At 43.7% G+C, this 23871-nt stretch overlaps 1 protein-coding gene across 1 annotated transcript; it reads right to left on the bottom strand.

Annotated features, from left to right (window-relative positions):
* Positions 1-15377: 15377 nt before the first annotated feature.
* Positions 15378-23248, bottom strand: LOC116128152 (protein transport Sec1a). The gene is made up of 23 exons (XM_031413842.1): positions 23176-23248; positions 22828-22880; positions 22593-22674; positions 22225-22303; positions 21834-21884; positions 21622-21718; positions 21479-21511; positions 21002-21130; positions 20534-20719; positions 20360-20443; positions 20170-20268; positions 20015-20088; positions 19813-19909; positions 19171-19296; positions 18988-19083; positions 18570-18692; positions 18400-18474; positions 17511-17731; positions 16973-16975; positions 16500-16587; positions 16317-16406; positions 15744-15815; positions 15378-15638 (listed from the first exon to the last, which is right to left on the bottom strand). Exons 1-22 carry the CDS (start codon positions 23246-23248, stop codon positions 15786-15788), a joined length of 1989 nt encoding a protein of 662 aa, XP_031269702.1. The 3' UTR covers positions 15378-15638; positions 15744-15785.
* Between the last annotated feature and the right edge of the window lie 623 nt (positions 23249-23871).

Below are 23871 nucleotides of genomic sequence, written 5' to 3'. Positions count from 1 at the left end.
TGGAAAGAGCAGAAGGGAATAATAAGAATTGTACCACTAGGACTATTTGTTTCAAAATTTATTATAAATGTAATTACAGATATTTCTTTTTGAAGTATTAGATATTTGTTTTTATTTAAATATTAGAAATAATAATAATTCGGAATTAAGGTTCATTAAACAAATAAATGAGTTTTCTATTCTTATGAAATTAAATATATAATCCATTCCATAATAGCTGTTAAATAATCATAATGTGCTTTTATGCTTTCTCACTGTAAATCGAATAGCTAACAAAAGTTAGATCATCTAATAAAATACAACAAAAACTGCGGACATCGAAAAATCTGTACCGAAAATGTGTACCGGTCTACGTGTATCAAACTTTTTTTTAGTAAACGAGTCCATCAAATTGGACGATCATTCACTCACATGGACTCCCATCCATATTACATGGACGAGGGTCCTATACAGGACGGGCGTCCCCATTTAAAGGACGCCCGTCCATAAAATAAACACAAAAAAAAATTTGTAAAACATTATGGAAGGCCGTTCATAGGTTGTGGACGACCGTCCGTAAGGAATTGACGCCCGTTTCGAACTTAATTTGTTTTTAAAAAATAAATAAAAAATTGGATGCCCATCCACAATTAAGTTTGGAACGGGCGTTCGTAACTAATAGACGACTCCCTACCATTATGTAGGACACAGTCCACACTTAAGGGACAGCGTCCCTTATGTAAACAGCAAATGAACGGAACTACTGATTGCATCGTCCACGCCCTCCATTTCGTCGTCATACCAATCTCTTCAGCCACGCTTCACTCAGTTCAACGCCCTCCATTTCATCATCATACTCACTCTAAAAACTCCTTCTTCATCTTTCCAAGTTTCCCAGCAGTGATGAAACTCTTCCAAAACACCTTCAACTCGTCTGAGTTTCCAACCATGGCATCGAACTCTTCGTTACCCTTATAAGAAGCAGCTTAGGTTGTAGTAAAAGCTAGATATGGAAGATCGAAGGTGATCAATGGCATTCTTTCTTCCTATTATCTTGCCGGGCTGACGTGGGTTTTCCGTGACTTTACCTTCACCGTGTCTTGTGATTTCTTCTCCAATTCTTGGGTTTGCCATTGTGACTGAGTTAAGGAGTAGAATAAAAAATAGAATCAAGTAAGCTATCCAGATAAGAAGTTTGGGCGGTGGTGTGGTAATTGTCTCTTGTCTCTTGTGTACTTATGCTCTTGCTTTCTTTCTTCTATTTGCCAACAACTTTTGCATAAAAAAGTAAAGCAGTCGACTAGTCGTTTCCATGGAAGTTATTCTTACATCATACAAACGCTTAAGAGAGTTAAAGATAAGATTGATTATGGTTACCATTTGAAAATTCCAAGCATGGCAATACGCATTCATGCGCATTATTGGCTCTTTGCATTACAATACGTATATTTATTTCAGCAAAGATCTCGGTAGAATATTCAATTTCAGCTGTGTGGGATACAGAGAGTGTTTGAAACAGAATCATGAGGAAGACGTTACAGATTATGAAATGGAAAGTCTAAGTGAGCTTACATTTATATATGTTAGGGCCAAAAATCGTCTCGGCCAAATAGGGAAACAAGATCACTGGTGAAGAATGACCAGGCCCAATCTTGCAGAGGCCCAATTCGGATTAGCCTATTTGATAGAAGTATAAACCGGCCGAACTACATGGGCACGAGCCTTTTAAGCCTGTCAATATCTAGGCCTATGGGTGAGCCCAGAGCCATAGCCCCTTCAACATTTTCCCATTCTTGATCAATCCCCTATTCAAGGTCGTCTTCTCTTTCCTGGCGACTTTCCACTGAGGGTCATCTCCTAAATGGAATTAACTTCTATCTAGACACTGATAAAGACAGCTGATTACGGCCCTGATTCTTCTAGGGTTGGCATCAGAGTCACACTAGGACTCTGCTCCACCAGGATTGGAAGACCAGACGACCACTATATAAGCAGAGGCCAGCCCTCTCAAAGGGACATCGACATTACACCTTACACCCAAGGCTCTTTACTTGAGAGTCTCGCTTATCCGCGTGTCACAGTCCCCGACTAGACTTCGGTAATCTCTCATTCCCTATCCCTCACTATATTAGCCTTTCAGCCTTGTTGACTTGAGCGTCGGAGTGCCTACGGCAAACACCAACCCTGTGTTTCCCGTTCGCTTCACGCGTGTGTTTCTCTACGTGTGCAGGTACAGCAGATCGCTAGTGGCCTCAACCTCACGGGATCAGACACCCCTTTCCGTACAGGTAGTTTTTACGTCTACAGTTTGGCGCCCACCGTGGGGCCTCTAGCAAATCATTCGGCGTGCGTGACGAACTGCTACGTGGAGGAATATTCCATGGCTGACAATCCAGACGACGTTAACTCAGGCCTCGAGGCCAGACTGGAGGCTTTGGACCACTCTCATGCAACAAAACTTGGACAAGGTGGCCGCACTGGAAGCCGAAAAACACATCCATCAGGGTCCGAGAACCAGTCGCTAAAAGAGAAAGTAAGTCGATCTATGAACCGTTATTTTCTGCTGACCAAGCACCCCCAATCGGTCCCGACAATTATCCCATCCATGACAACCCCTCTCCACACCAGAGCATCAACCTCGGATTCTGGTAAAGGGCCGCGTCAACTTAACGCACTGGCGTCGACTACTCCGTTCTGACTAACGGAGATAAAGATACAACAGGGCGCGGTCCAGTCGACCCATCCCAGCCTCATGATCAAAACGATCCAGCATAGAGAACCCGAAGGATCAACCCATCCTCACCAACCACATTCACCTCAGTCAAACCCAAACACAAACCCCCTCCTGCTGGCTCACCCTCGCGGGGTGAACGGCCAAACCAAACCAACTCCAGCTCTGAGCCGTCCATCCCGAAAGACCGAAGACTACCAGAAACTCTCCTGACCGTTCATGTAGGGAAGAACAACAGAACAGTGACAATGGGGTCATCCAACCAGAAGGGATGAACGAAGACACATGCTACCAAGGAGCGCACGACGGACTGATCATCAGTCTACCCCCGAGGGATGACCCCACGAGACGTACCAGACCCGGTAAATGGATGACCCAATAGTATCCCCTTCCCCTGTGGAACAGTTACTGGCCAAGAGAAGGCCGACGTTGAGCAGTATATGAGGCGTATACTGAATGCTAATCCCAACAAGAAGAGCAGACGAATTGACGTCGATTCACCCTTTTGCGGACGAGATCGCCCTGCGGACATGCCCCAGAAATTCACTATCCCCAACATGAAACCATATGACGGTACCACGGACGGACGACCAACATAGCCTCGTACAGCAGTGGATGTTCACTGTCCATACCCCGACCGCTTAGAGAAGCCGCATGTGCAAAAGTTTCGGTTATAGTTTGTCCGGCCCGGGCCTTCCAATGGTACACGAACCTCCCGAACGGATCCATCGATTCATTCGCCTCAGCTTACTGACACCTTTGTGGAACAGTTCGCCAGCGCAAGAAGCTAGAGAAGTTGTCGGCCGATTGTACCAAGTATACCAATGAAGGGGGGAACCATTGAGAGGTATGTTAGCAGATTCAACAAAGAGAGATCTCTATTCCTTCTGTAACCCCGAGACTGCTGTGGACCGCTTTCAGAAAAGGCCTCCTCCCAGATGGAGAACTATACAAAGAGCTTACAAAGCTGGGCTGCACCACCATGGAAGACGCTCTGGCCCGAGCCGTTATCCAGATAAGGTGGGAGGAAGATGAGATGAACTGGAGCCCATTCCAGATACGAATCAAGGAGGAACGACAGGAAGCCAGAGCCTAGACCGGTAGAACACCGCTACCACCCCCTGCACGGAATATGGGCAGAGCCAGGAGACCATATGACCGCCGACCTTGAGAAGTGTATCAGGCATTTGGGATCGAACCAGTCAAAATACAGAATAGTCTCAGCATCGAACCAACCCAGGTCGTAGCGATAATGAAAGGAATGGGATCCGCCGTACAAGTGGCCTGGTAAGCTCAATCCCGAGGTAAGGAGAGACACAACCAAGTGGTGCGAGTTCCACAACGATCATGGGCACAACACCGCAGATTGCATCGCCTTGCGGCTCGAGGTTGCCGCATTCTGAAGAGAGGACATCTCCGTGATCTACTCATGACAAGGGGAAGAACACCATTAGCCAGAAAAGCTCCAAACAACAGTCGCCCCCTCCGCTAGAACCCACACCGAAGGGTTCTGCTGCTAATCTTCGGAGGATCAGAAAATCAGTGGGGTAAGTTACTCATCAGCGAAACGGCATGCTAGAACTAACCATCATGAAGTCCAGTCATCCACCCGGTCTCGATGTCATACTCCCATCAGGTAATTCAGTTCGAGGATGATGAACGATCACCCTAGCCGTCCTCACCACGACGCTTAGTCCTCTCCTGCAAATAGCTAACATCTAGTGAAAAGAGTGTTCGTAGATGGGGGCGTCAGCAAATATCCTATTCCTCGAAGCGGTCAAAGCAATGGGACTAGAAGAAGCAAATATCAACAGGCGACTGACACTGCTAGTTGGATTCAGCTCGGAAGCAGAAATACACTATCGGGGAGATCATCCTTCCTATCTATGCCGGCGGAGTAAACAAACAGATAGTCTTCCTGGTGATCGACTGCCCATCCCCTTACAACGTCATTTTAGGCCGCCCCTGGATCACGACATGCGGGCAGTCCCACCTACTTTCCACCAGACAATCAAGTTTCCGACCAAGTGGGGAGTACGGGAGATCAAGGGGACCCTAAAGCTTCCAGGGACTGCTACAAAACGCCTTCAAAGGCACGGGGAAATCTTCATAGCAATACAGTCTCGTCCGACCTCGAGCAAAGCCAACCAACCCGACCATGGAGGAGTTGGATGAAGTGCAGATACATCCGGATGACTGGAGAGAAAGACACACATAGGCTCCCGCCTGACCCCGAGACAAGAGAGAAGCTGATAGAATTTCTAAAACGGAACGAAGACTGTTTCGCCTGGTCCCATGCCGACATGACCGGAATCAATCCAGACGCAATGGTCCACCAGCTCAAGGTAGATCCGGATCACCCGCCAGTCAAGCAGAAGAGGAGGAAATTCGCACCTGAGCGGAACCAGATCATCAATGAAGGGATCGAAAAACTCCTAAACAACGGCATGATCAGAGAGGTCCACTACCCCGAATGGCTGGCAAACGTCGTAGTCGTAAAGAAAAAGAACGGGAAGTGGAGAGTCTGCATCGACTTCACCGACTTGAACAAGCCTGCCTTAAGGATTCTTTCCCCTCCCACATATCGAATGATGGTAGACGCGACCGCAGGGCACGAACTTCTCAGTTTTCATGGACGCCTTCTCGGGATACAATCAGATTTGATGCATGCAGCGACCAGGAGAAGACAACTTTCATCACAGAGAGGGGAACTATTGTTACAAAGTGATGCCGTTTGGATTGAAAAACGCCGGAGCCACCTACCAACGTCTGGTCAACAAAAGTTCTCTGACCACTTAGGGAAGACCATGGAAGTTTACATCGATGACATGCTCGTCAATCCCTGATTGCCAAACAACACCTTGACCACTTAGCTAGGCATTCGCCATTCTCCGGAAGTACAACATGAAACTGAACCCAGAAAAATACTCATTCGGGTCTCATCAGGTAAATTAGGCTATATAGTTACTCATCGAGGAATATAAGCAAACCCCGACCAGATCAGAGCGGTCCTCAGCATACCATCCCCGACTTGCATCAGAGATGTCCAGTGTCTTGCAGGACGAGTGGCCCCTGAGCCGCTTCATCTCAGGTCTGCTGACAGTGCCACCTTTTCTTCCACGCCCTCAAAAAATCCAACAAGTTCGATTGGACCCCCTCATGCGAAGAAGCCCTACAACAGCTGAAGAGGTATTTGACTACCCCTGCTGCTGTCCAAACCCATGGAGGGGAGAAGCTCTACACTTACCTAGCGGTCTCAGAGACGGCCATATCAGCGGTGCTAGTTCGAGAAGAAGAAACAAAGCAGTCACCGGTCTACTACATTAGCAAGTCGCTCCTCGACGCAGAAACTCGATACAGCCAACTGGAAAAGCTTGCCCTTGCCTCATCCATGCATCCAGGAAGCTCAGACCGTATTTCCAGTGCCATCCTATGTTGTGATCACCTCATTCCCGCTCAAGAAAATATTGCACAAACCAGAGCTATCAGGCTGACTCATGCAATGGACAGTAGAACTCAGCGAGTACGACGTATCATACCAACAAGCACCGCCGTCAAGTCCCAGGCACTAGCAGATTTCATTGCTGACTTCACACCAAGCGAAACCACCAGGCCGAAAAAGAATTCTATGCATGAACGGTGCACCACCTTCAAAGTGGACTCTCCTAGTAAAAGGATCGAGTAATGCAATGGAAGCGGACTCGGAATAGTACTAATCGCGCTAGAGGGAGACATCATCCAGCGAGTAGTCGCTGTGGGTTCAAGTGCACGAATAACGAGGCCGATACGAAGCCCCCTAGCTGGACTTACTTGGCCAGAGAAATTGGCACCAAAAGAGCTAGAAGTGAAGTCGGACCAACTCGTGGTCAATCAACTACAAGGTACGTACCAAGCACGTGACTCAAAAATGACATCCTATCTAAGCATGGTCAAAGAGTTGCAGGCCGAATTCGAAGAGTTTCAATAGTACAGATCCCAGAGCTGAGAACAACCATGCCGACGCCCTCGCCAACCTTGGTCAGCACTCCCATGTTCCTCTCAGTCATCCATCCCCCTCCTATTTGCAGTGGCCAGCCAACTGGAAAGAACCGCCACCTAACAAGTCTCCTATAGAAGCCATGGGCATTGAGCAACGACTGTTAGATGACCCCAATAGTGAAGTACCTGAAAGACGATGAGCTCCGGCTGGCAAGAACGAAGCATGCCGATTGAAAGCAAAAGCCGCCAGATTCAACCTACATGAGGGCCAACTCCTCAGAAAGTCGTTCTCAGGCCCCTACCTCAAATGCATAAGCCTAGAAGAGGCCCAAAGTGTTCTAGCCGAACTCCATGAAGGCGAAGCGGCAACCATGCAGGGAGGCGTAGTCTTGCTCACAGGGCGATCACCGCAGGTTACTACTGGCCGACTATCCGCACCGACTCGATCGCTTACGCAAAGAGATGCGACAGCGTCAGAGGTTTGCTCACGTCTCACACCTCCCACCAGACGACTCCATCCATTCTGACACCGTGGCCATTCATGAAGTAGGGAATGGACATCGTGGGAAAGCTACCTACTGCACCGGGGCAACGAGTCTTCATGTTGGCAGTGACAGACTACTTCACCAAGTGGATCGAAGCCGAAGCCTTCGCTCAGTCAGAGACCGAGAAGTCAAAGCTTTCATCTGGAAGAACGTGATCTGCAGGTTCAGAATACCAAAGGAGATTGTCACGATAATGGGTCCCAGTTCATTAGTTCAGGCTTCAGGGATTTCTGTGGACATGTGGGGAATAAAGGTAAGTTCTCAAACCCCGCCAACCCCCAGTCTAACGGCCAGGCGAGTCGTCAAACAAAAAAATCATGCAGACACTGAGAAGAAACGATTACAGAAAGCTAAGGGTGCATGGGCGGACGAGCTACCCAGAGTCCTCTGGATACCGAACCACGGCTCGATCATCAACGGTGAAACACCTTTCTCCCTGACACATGGTTCAGAAGCAGTCATTCCAGCCGAAATATCAGTTCCGTCCAACAGGCTCCAGTGGGCGGACGAGAAATCAAATAGCCAAAACCTTTGCCAGAACCTAGACATGTGGACGAGCTACGGGAAAAGCGAGCATCCGCAACGCAGCTATCAGCAACAGGCCGGCCGACATTATAAACGCAGTGTGAGGATCCGCACTTTCAGGATAGGCGACTGGGTCCTTCGTAAGGTTTTCCAAAATACCAAGGAGATTAAATCTGGCAAACTCGGACCCACCTGGGAAGGCCCCTACAAGATAATCAAAGAAGCAGGGAAGGGTGCCTACAAACTCCAGACCCCCGAGGGCAAAGACATCAGCAACAGTTGGAATGCCGTTCACCTCAAACGGTACTACTCGTAGGTGAACCCGTCCTTGTTGGGAATTGTTTTTTTTTTCATTTCTTTCATTGTTAATAAAAAGGATGAGTGGGCTATCCACTCCTCTCAGACAGTCGGCCTCATGGCCAGATATTTAATGAAGTATATTCAGTAATTCTCATCTTCGAATCAAGTTACTTACACCTTCAAATCGGCCATGCCCGATGAACGTACGGACACCTTCAAATCAGCCCGCCCGATATACGTACGGACACTTCAAATCAGCCCTGCCCGATATACATAAGAACACCTTCAAATCGGCCCTGCCGATAAACGTACGGACACCTTCAAATCGGCCCCTGTCCGATATACGTACGGACACCTTCAAATCGGCCCTGCCCGATATACGTACGGACACCTTCAAGTCGGCCCTGCCCAATGTACGAACTGACACCTTCAAGTCGGCGTACGGACACCTTCAAATCGGCCTGTCGATATACGTACGGACACCTTCAAATCGGCCCTGCCCAATGTACGAAATGACACCTTCAAGTCGGCCCTGCCCGATGAACGTACGAAAACCTTCAAATCGGCCCTGCCCGATATGCGTACGAACACCTTCAAATCGTCTATGCCCGATATACGTACGGACACCTCAAATCGGCCTGCCCGATGTACGAATGACACCTCAGAGTCGGCCTGCCCAATGAACGTACGGACACCTTCAAATCGGCCATGCCTGATATACGTATGGACACCCTAAAGTCGACCCGGACGATAAATTACTCACGCTCGAATCTACCCTGCTCGACTCCGAGAACACCTTAAGATGGCCCTGCCGATCCAAGACTTGGCACCTTGGGACTGGCCCCAGTCCACCCTAAAACTGAACTCAAGATGCACCGCCACTCATCCAGGGGACTACACACTCGGTCAACCTGACCGAATGAACGAGTCCTATACCGTTAAGCAAAGCACCAACTCAGCCCGACATAAGGCCTACATGCCTTAGCCATCAGGCCACACTGAGGTAACACGCACAAAAATAAGGAAGAGAAACAAAAGAACAGTTCATTCATCCAAGGAGACAACACGAGAAACCAGAACAATCAAAAGTAATATATATGGCGCCAAACGCCCAAGTTCAGAATACAAAAAACGGCACAGACGCAGACAAAAGGGCATCGCAGGCCTTAAAATACAAAAAAAAAAAGGTGGAGAGCACTAAGCATCCTCGGCACGAGTCTCATCCTCCATCAAATCAGTCGCCACGCGAGCACCACTAGTGCTCGGCCCCGCAGCCAGGTCGCTCACGTCCCCAACACCCGGCTGACTAAGCTCAGGCGCTTGCTCCTCGTCCTGTCCACCGGATGACTAGTTTCCTCTTCCAACAACTCTTGCATGAGCAGAATGTCTTCATCCGGATCCCAATGAGAAGTCCTCCCTTCTTTAAACTCAAGCATGAGCTCGCCTCGGGCCTTGATGATGGCGTCATCAGCAATGGAGATGCACTGCTCCCTGAGGGACTCGACCTCCGCAGTCCTCTCGGCTAACACGCGCCGTAGCCTCTCGACCTCGGCCTCGGCCTCACTATCCCGGAGGCGCTGCTGACTCTCCTGTTCAGCCTTCCGGGATGCTGCCTCCTTCTGCCGCAAACCAGCATTGGCCTTGGATACATCCTGTATCCGCTTCTCCTGCGCCACGACAGACTTCCTTAGATGGAGACTGCTAGTGAGTACATGCACAACAAAACTGAGCAATGAGAACAAAGTCAAACAAGAAAAATGGACAAGTACCGCCATACCTGAACAGCGCGGGATACACCCCAATCAGCGGCAGCAATCACACCCATCTGGTTCAGGCGCGCCTCGTTCACTGGGAACAAGAAGGAGTCGGCCAACTTACTCATAGATGTCACGTCCGAGTAAGTCGACGCAGTAGCCGGAATCGTGTTGGTAATAGTCCCGGCCTCCTCATCCACAACGGTAGCCTGGGACGACCCGACTCCCGCCAAAGGCTGATGACTCGGTGGCTGTCGACTGGGCGGCATCGCCAATACATCCTCAACCCTCGCATCCGCCCTTACCAATGACTCCCTCTTCCTCTTCTCTCGACGCCTGGCGATGGATTCGCTCGCGCTCGGGACAGTCAATTTCTTCATGAGCGACTCTGCAAGTGCAAACTCTCCAACGGTTAGTGGGTTCAGCCCGGACTCACCAAAAATGATATGGTTGCAGTATCGACTCAGGAGCACATCCCAAGTCTGCTTCAGCGAGGGGAAGGGAGTACCTCTCTGAATAGCCTCTACTCCGGCCCAAAGAATACTGCTCCTCAGATTAGACTCTGCCAGCACCACTCGCCAATCCCTCTGCTCCAATGGGATGGCTAACACCCTCTGGGTAGCTACGTCCAAGCCGTCCCCGCTCTGCCCAGCGCGATTGAAATCGAGCTCTGCAAACAAAAAACATAATCAAGATTTAGTAATCAAAAGTACGAAAGAAACAACGAAGTTCTCACCAGTGGCTCGCCAGCCGATCGGGATCTCGCCCGTGCCCCTGTCTCCGAAAACGGCCTGACCCTTCAAGAAAAAGTAGCGGTCTTTCCAGTTTTTATCACTAGACCGCAGGTCGGTCACCAGATGAGACTGGTCGTGCCTCAAGTTTAGCAGATATCGGCCCTTCTCCTTATCGTTCTCCTTCAGGAAGTACGAGTACAACAGCTCGTGCAACCCGAACACAATTTGATGCCGAACACACAGATCCTCCAAGGCCATCAACAACCTCCAGGCGTTCGGCATAAGCTGGGAAGGGGCGATAATGAAGTGATTCAGCACCTCCCAGACGAGGCGAGGCACAGGCAACCTCAGCCCATCATGAAACCATTTCTCGTACACGCAAACCCAACCTTCAGCCTCCCAATCAATCCGCTCGTACGACCGCAGGGTCCGGACTTTGACAAAACCAGGGATATGATACAGTGTACGGATACGCCACACGTCACTATCCCTCAGCACGGGCGGATAATCCCTGGTCAGAATCCCACTGCCTTACTGGCTCGGCCCTTCCTCAGAGCTACTACCGGATGAAGAGGGACTGCCAGCTCCTCCGGAGTCTTCTCTACTCCTACCATACCGACCCGAGCCACTCAGCCCAGCTCCACTCGACCCTGGAGCAGCAACACTAACTGCGGTCGACACGCCGACCGGAACGCTCCCTTCAGGCATTATCACCATAGTAGGGGCACGCTCATACTCGTCCCCAACGTCCACCACCTCTTGACTCGAACCTGCTGACGTATCGTCTGACATCGGATCACTCGCCCGTCCCAACCAACCGACTCGTTCCTTAGGGGACTCAAACTAAAGCACTAAGTGTCAACTAACTACAGGTCGCCCTTCAACACTGAACGATGCCCCTCAAAACTGGCCTGTTCAACCTCGGTCGACCCGTTCTACCGAGGTGGAATCCTAAATAGCCAGTCGTCCCACCTAGCCGACCGACCGAAAGAAAAAGCTCGCTAGTCGACCTGCCCGACAACGAGAGCCCCTGCCCTGGGTCGACCCCTCCAACCTAACGACCCTAAGCCAAAATCAGTGGAACACCAACTCGTTCGCCCCAGACGACCGATCCACCTCCAATTTCAATCCTAGTCGCCTACTCACCTCGATCACTAATCCCTCAACCTAAACTCACTCGCCCTGAATGACCGATCGCCTAATCCACCACACGCCTCCTCGCCACTCGGTCAGACGTACCGACCGACCCAAACAACGCCAAAGCCGACTTCGTCTTCCAGACCCAATCCAAAAAACCCAGAAAAAAATTCACCTACGACCAGATTCTTCCCGGATATCCACCGGAAAATTCAAACCCACGCCTATTCACCAAAATCCTAACACCAAAACGCTTGGAAACCCAGTTTAAACCCACTCAAAAACTCAAAACATCCTTATCCTGCTTCCCAGAAATTTCATCAAAAAGAAATCTACCTACAGAACAGCAAAACGACCTCAAAAGGAAAAATTACCTTGGATGATTGTAGAGAAGACCACCTTCGCTCAAGAAACTGGGACAAAAATGAAGAAAAAAGGGAGAGAAATTTTTCAGATAAAAACCCAAAACCAACGCGAATGGAAGATGAACAGCCGGCTCTCCAATTTTGTAAAGAAAGTGTAAACACGTGGCAGGCTGTGATTGGTCAGGTGTCAGGAGTCTCTTCGTTTTCTCGCTCTCGAAACGACGGACAGATCTCCACCATACACGTGGCAGCGATCCGAATCACCTGGAAAATCGTTTGTTCCGTACGGAAGCTGCATCTCGATCGCCCGTTCCTTCCGACCGACTCCATTTGTACTGCCTGGAATGAATCCGACACGTGTCCAGTCTACACGCGCCAACAAATTCACTTGGCCACTCGATCCACCCGACCGACTTTTCGGTTCGGGGGCCCTCCCAAGCATCCCATGCTCAGCCAGCCCGGAAGGCCTGGTCGACCGATGCACGAGTTGAGAATGGTCTGGGTCGAACCATCTTCAGAACAAAATTTGAATCTCGCCCAATCATCCGTTCGTAAAGAACGAGTGGACAACATGCACCCGAGACGCCTCACCCGCTTAGTCGTCCAATTATCCCGACCGAACGAAGCTTTTAGTACTTCCTGAACCTGTCTGACCCGACATGACGAATGAGTGCCTCTTTAACAGTCCCCTGCCAGTCGTGCGGATGTACCGACCGATCGCATCTGGCTCCCTACTCTTCAGCTCGCCGAACCGACCAGGCACCGCACAAGGATAGAAAATTTTGGGTCGGGAGGAGATACCGAGCGAGGATCAATCAAGGATCACCTGCAATGGTCAGAGCGATCACTTCAATGGTCGTTCGTCCATGAGGGAAGACCGAGCTCGCCTTCTACGTAACCTACTCTCTGACTTGAGTTACTCTCAACTCAGAGAGTGGGGGACAAACTGTTAGGGCCAAAAATCGTCCTCGGCTCAAATAGGGAAACAAGATCACTGGTGAAGAATGACCAGGCCCAATCTTGCAGAGGCCCAATTCGGATTAGCCCTATTTGATATGAAGTATAACCGGCCCGAACTACATGGGCACGAGCCTCTTAAGCCCTGTCTAATATCTAGGCCTATGGGTGAGCCCAGAGCCCATAGCCCCTTCAATATTTTCCCATTCTTGATCAATCCCCTATTCAAGGCCGTCTTCCTCTTTCCTGGCGACTTTCCCACTTGAGGGTCATTCTCCTAAATGGAATTAACTTCCTATCTAGACACTGATAAAGACAGCTGATTACGGCCCTGATTCTTCTAGGGTTGGCATCAGAGTCACACTAGGACTCCTGCTCCCACCAGGATTGGAAGACCAGACGACCACTATATAAGCAGAGGCCAGCCCTCTCACAAGGGACATCGACATTACACCTTCACACCCAAGACTCTTTACTTGAGAGTCTCGCTTATCCGTCGTAGTCACAGTCCCTGACTAGACTTCCGGTAATCTCTCATTCCCTATCCCTCACTATATTAGCCTTTCAGCCTTGCTGACTTGAGCGTCGGAGTGCCTACGGCAAACACCACCCTGGTGTTTCCCGTTCGCTTCACGCGTGTGTTTCTCTACGTGTGCAGGTACAGCAGATCGCTAGTGACCTCAACCTCACGGGATCAGACACCCCTTTCCGTACAGGTAGATTTTTACGTCTACAATATACAGCATGGCAACTTGAGACGAAGAAAAAGAGAGGAGGAATGAAGACAAAGAAGAATGGGTTTTTGTTTAGAATTTTTTTTTTTTTTAATTAAAAATATGGACGAATGGACGCCCGTCTAAATGTAAGGGACGAGCGTTCATTCCTAATGGACGTCCGTCCAAACGTAAGGGACGGCCGTCCCCAAAGTTTTTTTTTTTTTTTTTTTTCATATTTGGGTCAAGGGCGGGCGTCCATTATTTGTGGGCACCCGTCCAAAAGTAATGGAGCCGTCCTTAATATTTTGTAAATTTTTTTATTATTTTATTCTATTTATGGACAGGCGTCCTTTAAATAGGGACTTCCGTCCCTGGTATATGACCCCCGTCCATATAATATGGATGGGAGTCCATGTGAGTGAACGGTCGTCCAAATTTGATGGACGGCCATTCACTAAAAAAAAAAATTGATAAAAAAAGCAGACGCCTGATACACGTAGGCCGATACACATTTTCGGTGCAGATTTTTCGGTGTCCGTAGCTTTGTTGAATAAAATACGGTATTAGAACATAGTTGGAATATTTTACTGGCACCGAATACAAATGTACATGTTACTAATCCTCATATTTGGGCCTCCAACTCTTGAATAGGAAATGCGATCCAAAGACCGAAATTTACCAGCCAGAAGAAGCCTCCATCCAGCCCTTGGATTACGGCGCTGGAGCCAATTTACTGATTATGCATTGCCATGCAACATAATTGTTTTGTCATGTTAAATTTACTGAAAGAATGGCGCATTGTGATAGCTAGGGGGAGCTTGAATTAGGGTAGAATCGGAACCTATGGATACCTAGAGTCTTGGTTTCGGTTTCTGCTTGGAATCAATCTATAGAGGGTCGATTTTGGTTCCAAATGTGGTGAAATCAACATTGTGTGGGCTCAGGTTGAGTTCGACCACTTAAGGAACTAGACCTAAACTTAAGAACCAAAACTGAAACTAAGGTCTAGGTATTCGAAGTGGAACCAATGCGTACCTGAGAAGTTTTTGTAATTTCTATAGACAACTGAAATATATTTGTAATTTTTACATGATATATTTGTCTTGCGAACAGAAGAAATATCTTTGTAATTTAGTGGGAACGGTGTCGGATACTCAAACACGGAACCAGAACTTGTACCAAAGGTTCCGGCTCCTAAGGACCGATTGGGTCCGATTCCTAAATCCTAAAAACCGTCAAGTTCGGGTCCGAGTCCGATTCCAAGGAATTGGGCCGAGGACTCGCTCACCCCTAATGATAGCAATAAAATTCAAGATTACACAATTAAACTTAAGCCGTGTATATTCATNTCTTTGTAATTTAGTGAGAACGATGTTGGATACTCAAACACAGTACCAGAACTTGTACCAAAGGTTCCGGCTCCTAAGGACCGATTGGGTCCGATTCCTAAATCCTAAAAACCGTCAAGTTCGGGTCCGAGTCCGATTCCAAGGAATTGGGCCGAGGACTCGCTCACCCCTAATGATAGCAATAAAATTCAAGATTACACAAGTAACTTAAGTTGTGTATATTCATAAATATTTAACTTGATAATATTTGAATTTAATAGTTAAACCAAAATCGTTCAAATATACACTTATATTTGATAAAAGAGAACCAAACACGATGAAATGATCTAAATATACCGTTGTATACAATAAGGTTATAATTTACTTCCATGGGACATCCTGATGCCCCCTAAAAAACAATTGGAATAAAATTAGCTTTCCATGCTTTGAGACTTTAAGAGGAGACTCCAAATGAATCATATGATTCATATCCACTGCGGGTCGTAGCTGCTCTCCAGCTATTTATACTTGCCAGGCCATGATTCTTCGGAAATATAATTAAGTCTTTTCCATTTTTTTCCCTTTTCATCTGCACCGGATTCCATAATTTATATCCCCAATTCATATTCAAATGTGAGCACAAGACTTAGGAATAAGAATTTTACTCACTCAAAACAAAAAAGAGATTGCCAACCTGCTGACAATTGAGCAAAAAAGTATATTCTGCTACCGAAGTTTAGTGTTCTCCTGATAGCATCTTCAGCTTCTGCAAGATCAGGAAAAGGTCTTGAGCCACAACACCAACCGTTAAAACTGGTCTGTTTAATCTATACAAATGATGAAATGATGCTCAGTTTGTGACAAATTTTAGAATGTTAGATAGGTTAAGTTGAATTTGAAGAGCTGCCTAGCTTAAAGTTTTCGAAGTTCCCTTGGCAAGTACACTTACATGGACCTGCTGTCTCTGTGTATCCATTCATAAGCAATATCATCAATGAAGAAACTAACCCTTCTTAAAATTATGATCATGAAACTGTGATGATGATGTTATGACTACAGATTACTACAGGAAATTTCAAAAATCAATCCATCTAGGATAGCTCTACAAATAAGTCCGGTCAGATCCTTTGAAAGACTATGTTAAGAGTGCTAAAGAACTTTGTGATAAAGATCACTCCTAAATGGTGAAAACCTGTCCTCATCTTATAATGCAACATGGCAAGAATTATTGAAAAAATTAATGAACAAAAAAAGAAAATTTCATTACCGTAAGATGTACTGGGGGATCATCAAAACTAGTAGAACCTAGGACAACTTCCCTCATTAGTTTTGTTGTAAGCTTGTGACAAATACGCAGCTGATAACAGCATCAACCATTAGTTGAGATCCACATCACATCTCATCTCACCATGAAAACAATGAGAAGAAAAATAATCATGAGAAATTCTACCTCAGATCGAGTTGCCCCACCAATGATAAATATAAATATACGTTGTCCCATCTTCCTAATATCAGGTGCTTGCTTCAAAAGTGAATCACTACAAAAGTCAGCAGAAGAGCAATGAGAACTTGAAACTCCAGGAGTTAACAATCTGAAATAATATGCTGCAACAAATCATAACGTTACAAAACACAAAACATTGGGTTAAATACGCTGAACCCCCGAGGTATTGTTAAACCCGTCGTTTGAGAAATGGCTATGAGCCCCTGGCCATTACCTTAGGGCTTTTCCGTTAGTTTTAACATATGCAGGGCAAAAAGGAAAATGCATCATAATTAATAAAAAAATGTATATCTTAAACCTGAACATAAAACCACCCCCACCATTCATTCCCCAGCCGCCCCACCGCCGCCGCGAAACCACAAGCAAGGCCGCGACTGTCACACCACCCCCAACAGCCTCAAGCTCCAAACCCAATCTACCTGCTGCAGCGCCGCCCCGACTTAATCCCCTCTATAGCAGTGGTTTTGGTGTTGTGATTGTGTGTTTTGTTGTTCAACTTCAGTTGTTTCTTTTTTTTTTTTTTTTTTTTTTTTTTTTTTGGCGATGATTTGGGTATGAGAGGTGGTTTAAGAGCTTCATGGTGTTACTGTGGGAGTTCGATCTTGGGTGCTTGAGTTGTGGCGTTTAATATGGCGCTTGGGATTGCATTTTTTTCTTTTTTTCGAACTGATTTTATTGATGAGCTGTCGTTGCGTGCACTTTTGTTGAGCCGGGTAGTGGTGCATGGTAGGGCGGGTGGGGGCATTACGGGCGTTCGTTGAGAATAACACTGGTAAAAATAGTTTTTAAGATGTAGGTGAACCTGAGTAATTAACCGTGAGTGCATCAACAATATTTAAATTAAAAAAAAAAAATAGTGAAACAGGATCAAATGCATTAAAATATATCCATCTGAAAGTTCAAGTCATGGATAGAGAAATAATGTGTAACAAATGGCAAATAATAGCTGTGGAGTACCTAAAACTTTCATCGTCAGATTGAGCTTTTGCCCAAGATGGAGTTCGTCTTGATCTCATTGAATGTGCAGGAGTTTTCCTTTCAGGAGCAGGAGCAGCAGAAGCTGCTTTCTTCCTAACTGATAAGACTGGGGTGGCTTCCTGGGCAGTTTGCTTTGGATCATTCATACACGAATACTCATTCTTTGGCAAATCATGTTTGTGAATATTTTCAATAAGCTCCTGAGAACAGAAATCATGTCATATGATACCATAAACCATTCATTCAAAATATATAGATAACTAACACAAATTAGAAAGCAGTTTGACTGGTTTTACTCATGAAGGCAAAATAGTCTTTGCATCAAAACTGGCTTCAATTTGCGATTGTTTGCAGTGTTGCAGTTAAGCTACTTCAAAATCATTTCTTCAAAAGTGAAGCTGAATAACCCACATCTTAACTAACAACTTTATTTCTTAATTAAATAACTAAATAAGGATGAAACTGTAATTTCATATCTAGATACCAAAAATACAATTTTAGCATCTCCCTATACAGTAACATTCATTGTCATTAAACATGCTCCTAAAATTTGGATGCCATCATACAGGAAACAGTAAGAAATCATAGTTGTTCTTTGTTCATTAAATATTTGTCACTGATTGGAAAGAGTGCAAACAAATCATGCTGGACTCAACATGATAAATTTCAATGTATCAGAAGCTACAACAAAACAGTTGGATGATAACAAGTTGAACAGGCAGCTGATATACTACACAAAATTGTTGATCATGATGATTTTTATAAGTTGAAAGCATCCATTTAACAAATCAATTACAAAGTGGTGTGGGTAAGCAAGACATCAATTGAGAGGACTAGTGTGAACAGGTTTTCATGGTTTATATCATACCTCTATCATGGGATAAAATCGAAACAGTTGCCATGTTTCTTCCTCACCAGTCCGATCTTTTCTTGCTTGCTTAGTCTATCAATCAAAAAGAAATGTTAACAACTTTCAGACCTTAATTTAATAACAGTCTGAAGGCAGGGTCTCGAACTAGTTTAATAACATATTTTTACCTTCTGGCCGCCATTAAACTTAAGAGAGAAACTATCAGTCGAACTCTTTTTGGAATTTGATGATCCAGCAAGCAACCACATGTTATTAATAATCTTCATATCCTCAGGTGATAACCTTGCCAACTGATTGATAAATAAATTAATAAAAAGAACAACAACAACAACAGCAATTCATGCAACTAAATATATATTTTTTTCTATTATGTGTTCGCAATTGAATTGATCCTTCAAATCTAGTTTTCGCATACTTAACCACAAAACTATGTGAACTTGAGTTTGTCATGCTCATGCATCAGTTCTTCAATGTACACTATATAGCATGTCTCTGTGAGTTCCATTTTTTTTTTTTTTAAAGAAAAAAAAAAGGTTGTAAGTTGAATTGTTAAAAATCATTAATAGAAATTCTGTAGCTATATACCTGTCGTAACTTTGATGCTTTATCATCCTCAAACTTCTCAGGATAGACACAAGCATAAATCAACAACAACCGTAACTTATTTTCAGGGGTCGATTCCTGTGTGAAGAAGAAAAAATGATAAAAAGAAAAAATCACTGGAAGAAGGAAAGAGTATGCACTAACTACAACTACTCATTACATCACCTGCTTTGTCCTTAAGAAGTTGATGACATCCTTTGCCCCAGCATCTCCAAAAACAAGATCCTGCTCAAGTTGTCCAAGTTCCCGAAGCCCAGTGTCTCTAATTATTTGGTTAATTTTTCCAGCAATCTAAACAGGAATAATCAATTGAAAAAATCAGCATGAAAGAACACATAACTTCACTTATTTTAACCAGTGCTTATAATGCTTCTGAGATCTCAAAACAATCATTTAATTACCATTGAAGGCAAAGGAAATAATTTATAGCTACAAGAAACTTCATTGTATTCCTGCTTTTGTTTTAAGTAGACCACATGAAAGAATTCTTTGAACTGTTTTCCATGGGAGTAATATGAAAACCATGTGGATAATTTAAAGTTCACTGAAATCCAAAATTGGGACTATCTGAAAAATTAAGTATAAGTGATTGCAGATCTGTGTTTGCTATATTTCTTGATATCCTGTGGAGTTATAGAAGTTGCAACTTACAATTATAACTATGAAAAATAACTGGAAGAATGATTTCCCTTTATTAGTCTGTACTTTTAATGGCTAAATGCATCACATTTCTAGTAGATTTATATGTAATGGCACTAGACCGGTACCACTCAACAAGAAAATGACATTTATAGATGAAGAACAAACCTCTACATGGAGAGAGAGCTTATCAACTTGTTCACTGTATTGTGGCAAAGATTGAACAATTTTCTGCATGTCTCGTGTGGATAATTCACCACCATCTCTGCATAAAATCACACTTACGCATGAGAAATGTATGTAAAAGTCAAGTGGTTACGTGCAATTTAAGCAACAGAGCCATAGAACATTGGAAAGATCAGCATCTGACCTGCTTTGTTGAATTTGTGCAGCTTTGTTCTTCGATACGAAGTTTGTCATCCTATCATGCAATTTTTCACTAGCCTGATGTGCTAGTTAGTGAACTAGAGCATTCAGAATTATAATGTATTCAAAGGCAATAGACTTAAATTGCATTAGACATACATCTGCTATATGGGCGTGGCGAAGCTCAAGCCAAACTGGATCATTATCTTCGAGAAGGACCTCCTTTTTCTCAGGTTTACCACCTGTTTTGCTTGGAACCTAATACACAATATATGTTCTTCTCCATTAAGTAAAACATAAAAAGGGAAAGGAAGAAATCGCAATGAAACAAACCAATAAATGGTCATACCTCAAACACATATTTATTACCGTCCATATTCAGTAAATCGTGGCACATAGCATCATAAGTCCATTCGTGTATGACAGGAGCAATCTAAACATTCAAGTTCAATACATTCAAAAATAAAAATTGCTAGAGTATGCTAGAAACCCTGATAACAAGATAATTAAAATCAACAGTAACCTGGTCAACAGATCTATCTAAAATGAGCAGCTCGCATGTTTCAGTCTTTGGAAAGTTAGGGATAGATTTATACTTTTCAATACAGTTCCAAACAGCAGTAGCAAGCTTTGTAGGTATAAAATCACGAAATGCTGTCATAGATGCATCAGAAGCCTTGGCAGCACGATAACGCACGAAGGGGTACTCCTGAAACCATTGGAGAACACTGATCAAAGTCAGACCTGCCACTGGCCTTGATTTCATTTGTGAAATTATTAACTACTAGCCTTGAGCTACATCACAAACTTGGAACCTAGTGAATGAAAACATGGTCATTTGAGTCAATCTCTTTGGAAGACAAATAGAAACATTTAAAGAATGGAAGATGCTGTTGTATTATAGATGATTAATACAAATGAAGGTGACATAAGGTAACTCGTTAATAATATCCTAATCATGTAAACCACCTAATTACCACTGCATTCCTACCTTCAATGAAGCAAACACTGTAGCAATTCGAGTTGCCATTGTGTTTAAACAAGTCTCAAATTTACGAGAATTCTCAGCATTTTGACCATAGAGATCCTCTAATGCTCTATCCTGATCAGTGATAAAAGCCTGCAATATGGGATGTTAGCGACAAAGCAAATATTGTCCATAGACAAGAGAAAATCTGAATTAAATCTGCAAATAAATGTGCGAGCATAGCATAAGAGAGCATCCAACGTTCTTGAAGATTATGTTCGCAATGGTGGTAGGCTGTAAGTTGACCAAACAAAGTATCACTGGAATTTTTTTCTCTCTAATAGGTGGATTCATCCATGTAATTTACAAAAAATTAATGAGTTTGCAGCCCATAAAGATCCAAAAGTAAATAGATATTGGATGATGGTAACTATTAACAAAAAGCACATCACCGAACACAGCACCGATGGAAATATATAAACAACTGATGTCACTGCATACCTGACTATCTATAGGAAAATACTCCAGATTCATCTGCATATTATCAAGGCAAAAAGAGATTAAAAAAATAAAAAAAAAAAAAAAAAAATAAAAAAACAACTACATGTAAAATAATTCATACAAAGCAAAATGAAAATCTGAACCTCTCTCAAAGCAGCTATGCGAGGCAACACACTTGAATCCATCTTGATGTGATTAACCAACTCTTTTGGAATAGGTGAACTGAAAAATACAAATGCTCTGGAAAAAAGAAGACGAGAGCAGTAGAAGAAGAGAACAACAAAACACAAATGATCAATGGTAAATAATACGGTTAAAATACGTAGAAGGTCTGAGGGATGCCAATCTCACATACTTCTTGTATAAAGGCTCCCGTCCAGACATGTCAGACAAGAACATTACAACACTGCATGCTAGGAACAGATGTAGTTAAAACGGATCCAAAATCCAAAAAGAGAGCTTCAGATTAAGCGGCATAAAAAATCCAGAAAATTATGGAAAACAGTAAAAATGTAACATAATATGAAATTATATGTTTTAATATGACATTTTATCAAATAATTTAATCTTTTGAGTAGTGCAATACTAGCAAGATATGCTCACAATGTGCAATGATTTAATGTTAGGCAAAATGAGATAAAGACTAATCACTATGGGATATTAAAGATGGTATATAAGGTGAAATAAAGAGGAAACAGTATCTATCAACCAAATAAAGAAAAAAAATTGAAAGGAAAAACTCGTACTTTTCTTTTGTTGGCTGGATAAAATACACAGCATCCATGGAAGGTAACGGTTGTCTTCTCCTGAAGAGGTCTTCCACCACTGCAGTATAGAAAATTTAATTAGTTTAAGTTATGAAAGCAATCACATATAAAAATTATAATTTAAAAAAAAAAAAACATATTAAGCAATGGTATGACATGGAAGATACACTTAGATTCGAGCCCTTGTTATTAAAATAGCAAATTAACCATCACCAACACCATATATTGGAAGAAGATAAATAACTGAACACGTTATAAGCACTACTATAAAACTTAAAAAAACCAACAAGACTAGCATCACTCAAAATCTTATAAATTAGGAGTAATGCGCATGTTCTGATACTTACATGAAACTCCTTGGTCTGTTATATCCGCCATTTTACATGAATGAGACATGACTTTCACTGTAACTTTATCCATGATGAACACCTATCAAAAAACAGATAAGATTGATTGAATAGTGTAATGAGAAAAGCCTCTCATTACCCAAAGTAATTTCGAAATTACACACGAACTTTACAATAGAATAAAATTAGACCAAGTAAATAACACAAACTTTCTAATAAAACAAGCATTGAACACCTTCCACGATTTTGAATCTGCTTTAGCTGATCCCAACATTTCATATAATAAACCTACATTGGGTAATAAAACCCGACCAAAAAAAGTGATGTTAGGAAGATAGCAACAGTCAAATGCTAATTTTTTTATAGATCAAACTGATCTATGAAGTATCAACGAAAAACAAAAATAAATTCAAACTATAATCTTGTATCCTTTATTCAAGATTTTGAATTTCTTTTATAAGGTTTGAACTATTTGAATCCATCGTGTATTTTTAATTTTATATACATTTTCTTTGGTAACGAACAGAAAATCAAAATAGTTCAATTATTCTAAAGACAAGAAAAATAAAAGGAGAGAGCTCACGATCACGGCCTTTTTGACGAAAGAATTTGTACTCTGCGCCATGAGAGGACGATTCAGAATCCGAAAACGACATTATTGAATGTTGTGCTGTTAGGCCGTGATTGATTAATCGCTATAGAAAAGATTTTTGCAAACTCAATAAACAAGAAACAACAACAGAGAGAAAAAGGAAGGAATTGTGTTTTGTCTGTGAGAGAGAGGAGAGAAACAAGGCGCGCTCTGAGAATGGCCGTTAAAAACTTAAAATGCGTGGGAACGCGTTTTATAGTACGCACACTGCGCTATTGAAATCTTCAATGAATAAAAGGGCGTAATAATATCCTTACGACGTCGTCTCTGTTTGATAGATGCGAAGTCTCAATTATACCCTTGCTTATTTCTTCTGTCTTTGCCAACTTTATAACGGTCAGAATTTGTTGTTTCGATTTTCGAACATATAGAATTATCAAATTAAATTTTATTTTCTAGAGCATAAAATACATTGGCAACCTGCATAAATTGCCATTAAATTCAATATCTCTTCAACCTATAAAGGATTTAGAAAAAAATAAAAGAAGCCTTGATCATTGCCCAAGGAGTGGATTTTTGGTGACAATTTGAGATCTTTTAGTGCTTTGTCGGGAAAGAAACGTGCACACAAGTTGTAGAGATGAATCATATAACAACATTAAAATAATAAACAATCTCAGAGATGAA

Source organism: Pistacia vera, unplaced genomic scaffold (assembly GCF_008641045.1).
Source record: "Pistacia vera cultivar Batoury unplaced genomic scaffold, PisVer_v2 Contig197, whole genome shotgun sequence".
NCBI classification, from domain to species: domain Eukaryota; kingdom Viridiplantae; phylum Streptophyta; class Magnoliopsida; order Sapindales; family Anacardiaceae; genus Pistacia; species Pistacia vera.
This window is presented reverse-complemented; position numbering and strand designations above follow the sequence as displayed.

Excerpts from the sequence above, each read along its gene's own strand:
- LOC116128152 (XM_031413842.1), bottom strand. The coding sequence starts at position 23,248 with ATGTCGTTTTCGGATTCTGAATCGTCCTCTCATGGCGCAGAGTACAAA. Across the intron at positions 21,512-21,621 it reads GCATAGCTGCTTTGAGAGAG|ATGAATCTGGAGTATTTTCC; the intron begins GTTCAGATTTTC and ends GATAATATGCAG. Across the intron at positions 20,444-20,533 it reads TAGATAGATCTGTTGACCAG|ATTGCTCCTGTCATACACGA; the intron begins GTTACTGTTGAT and ends TTGAATGTTTAG.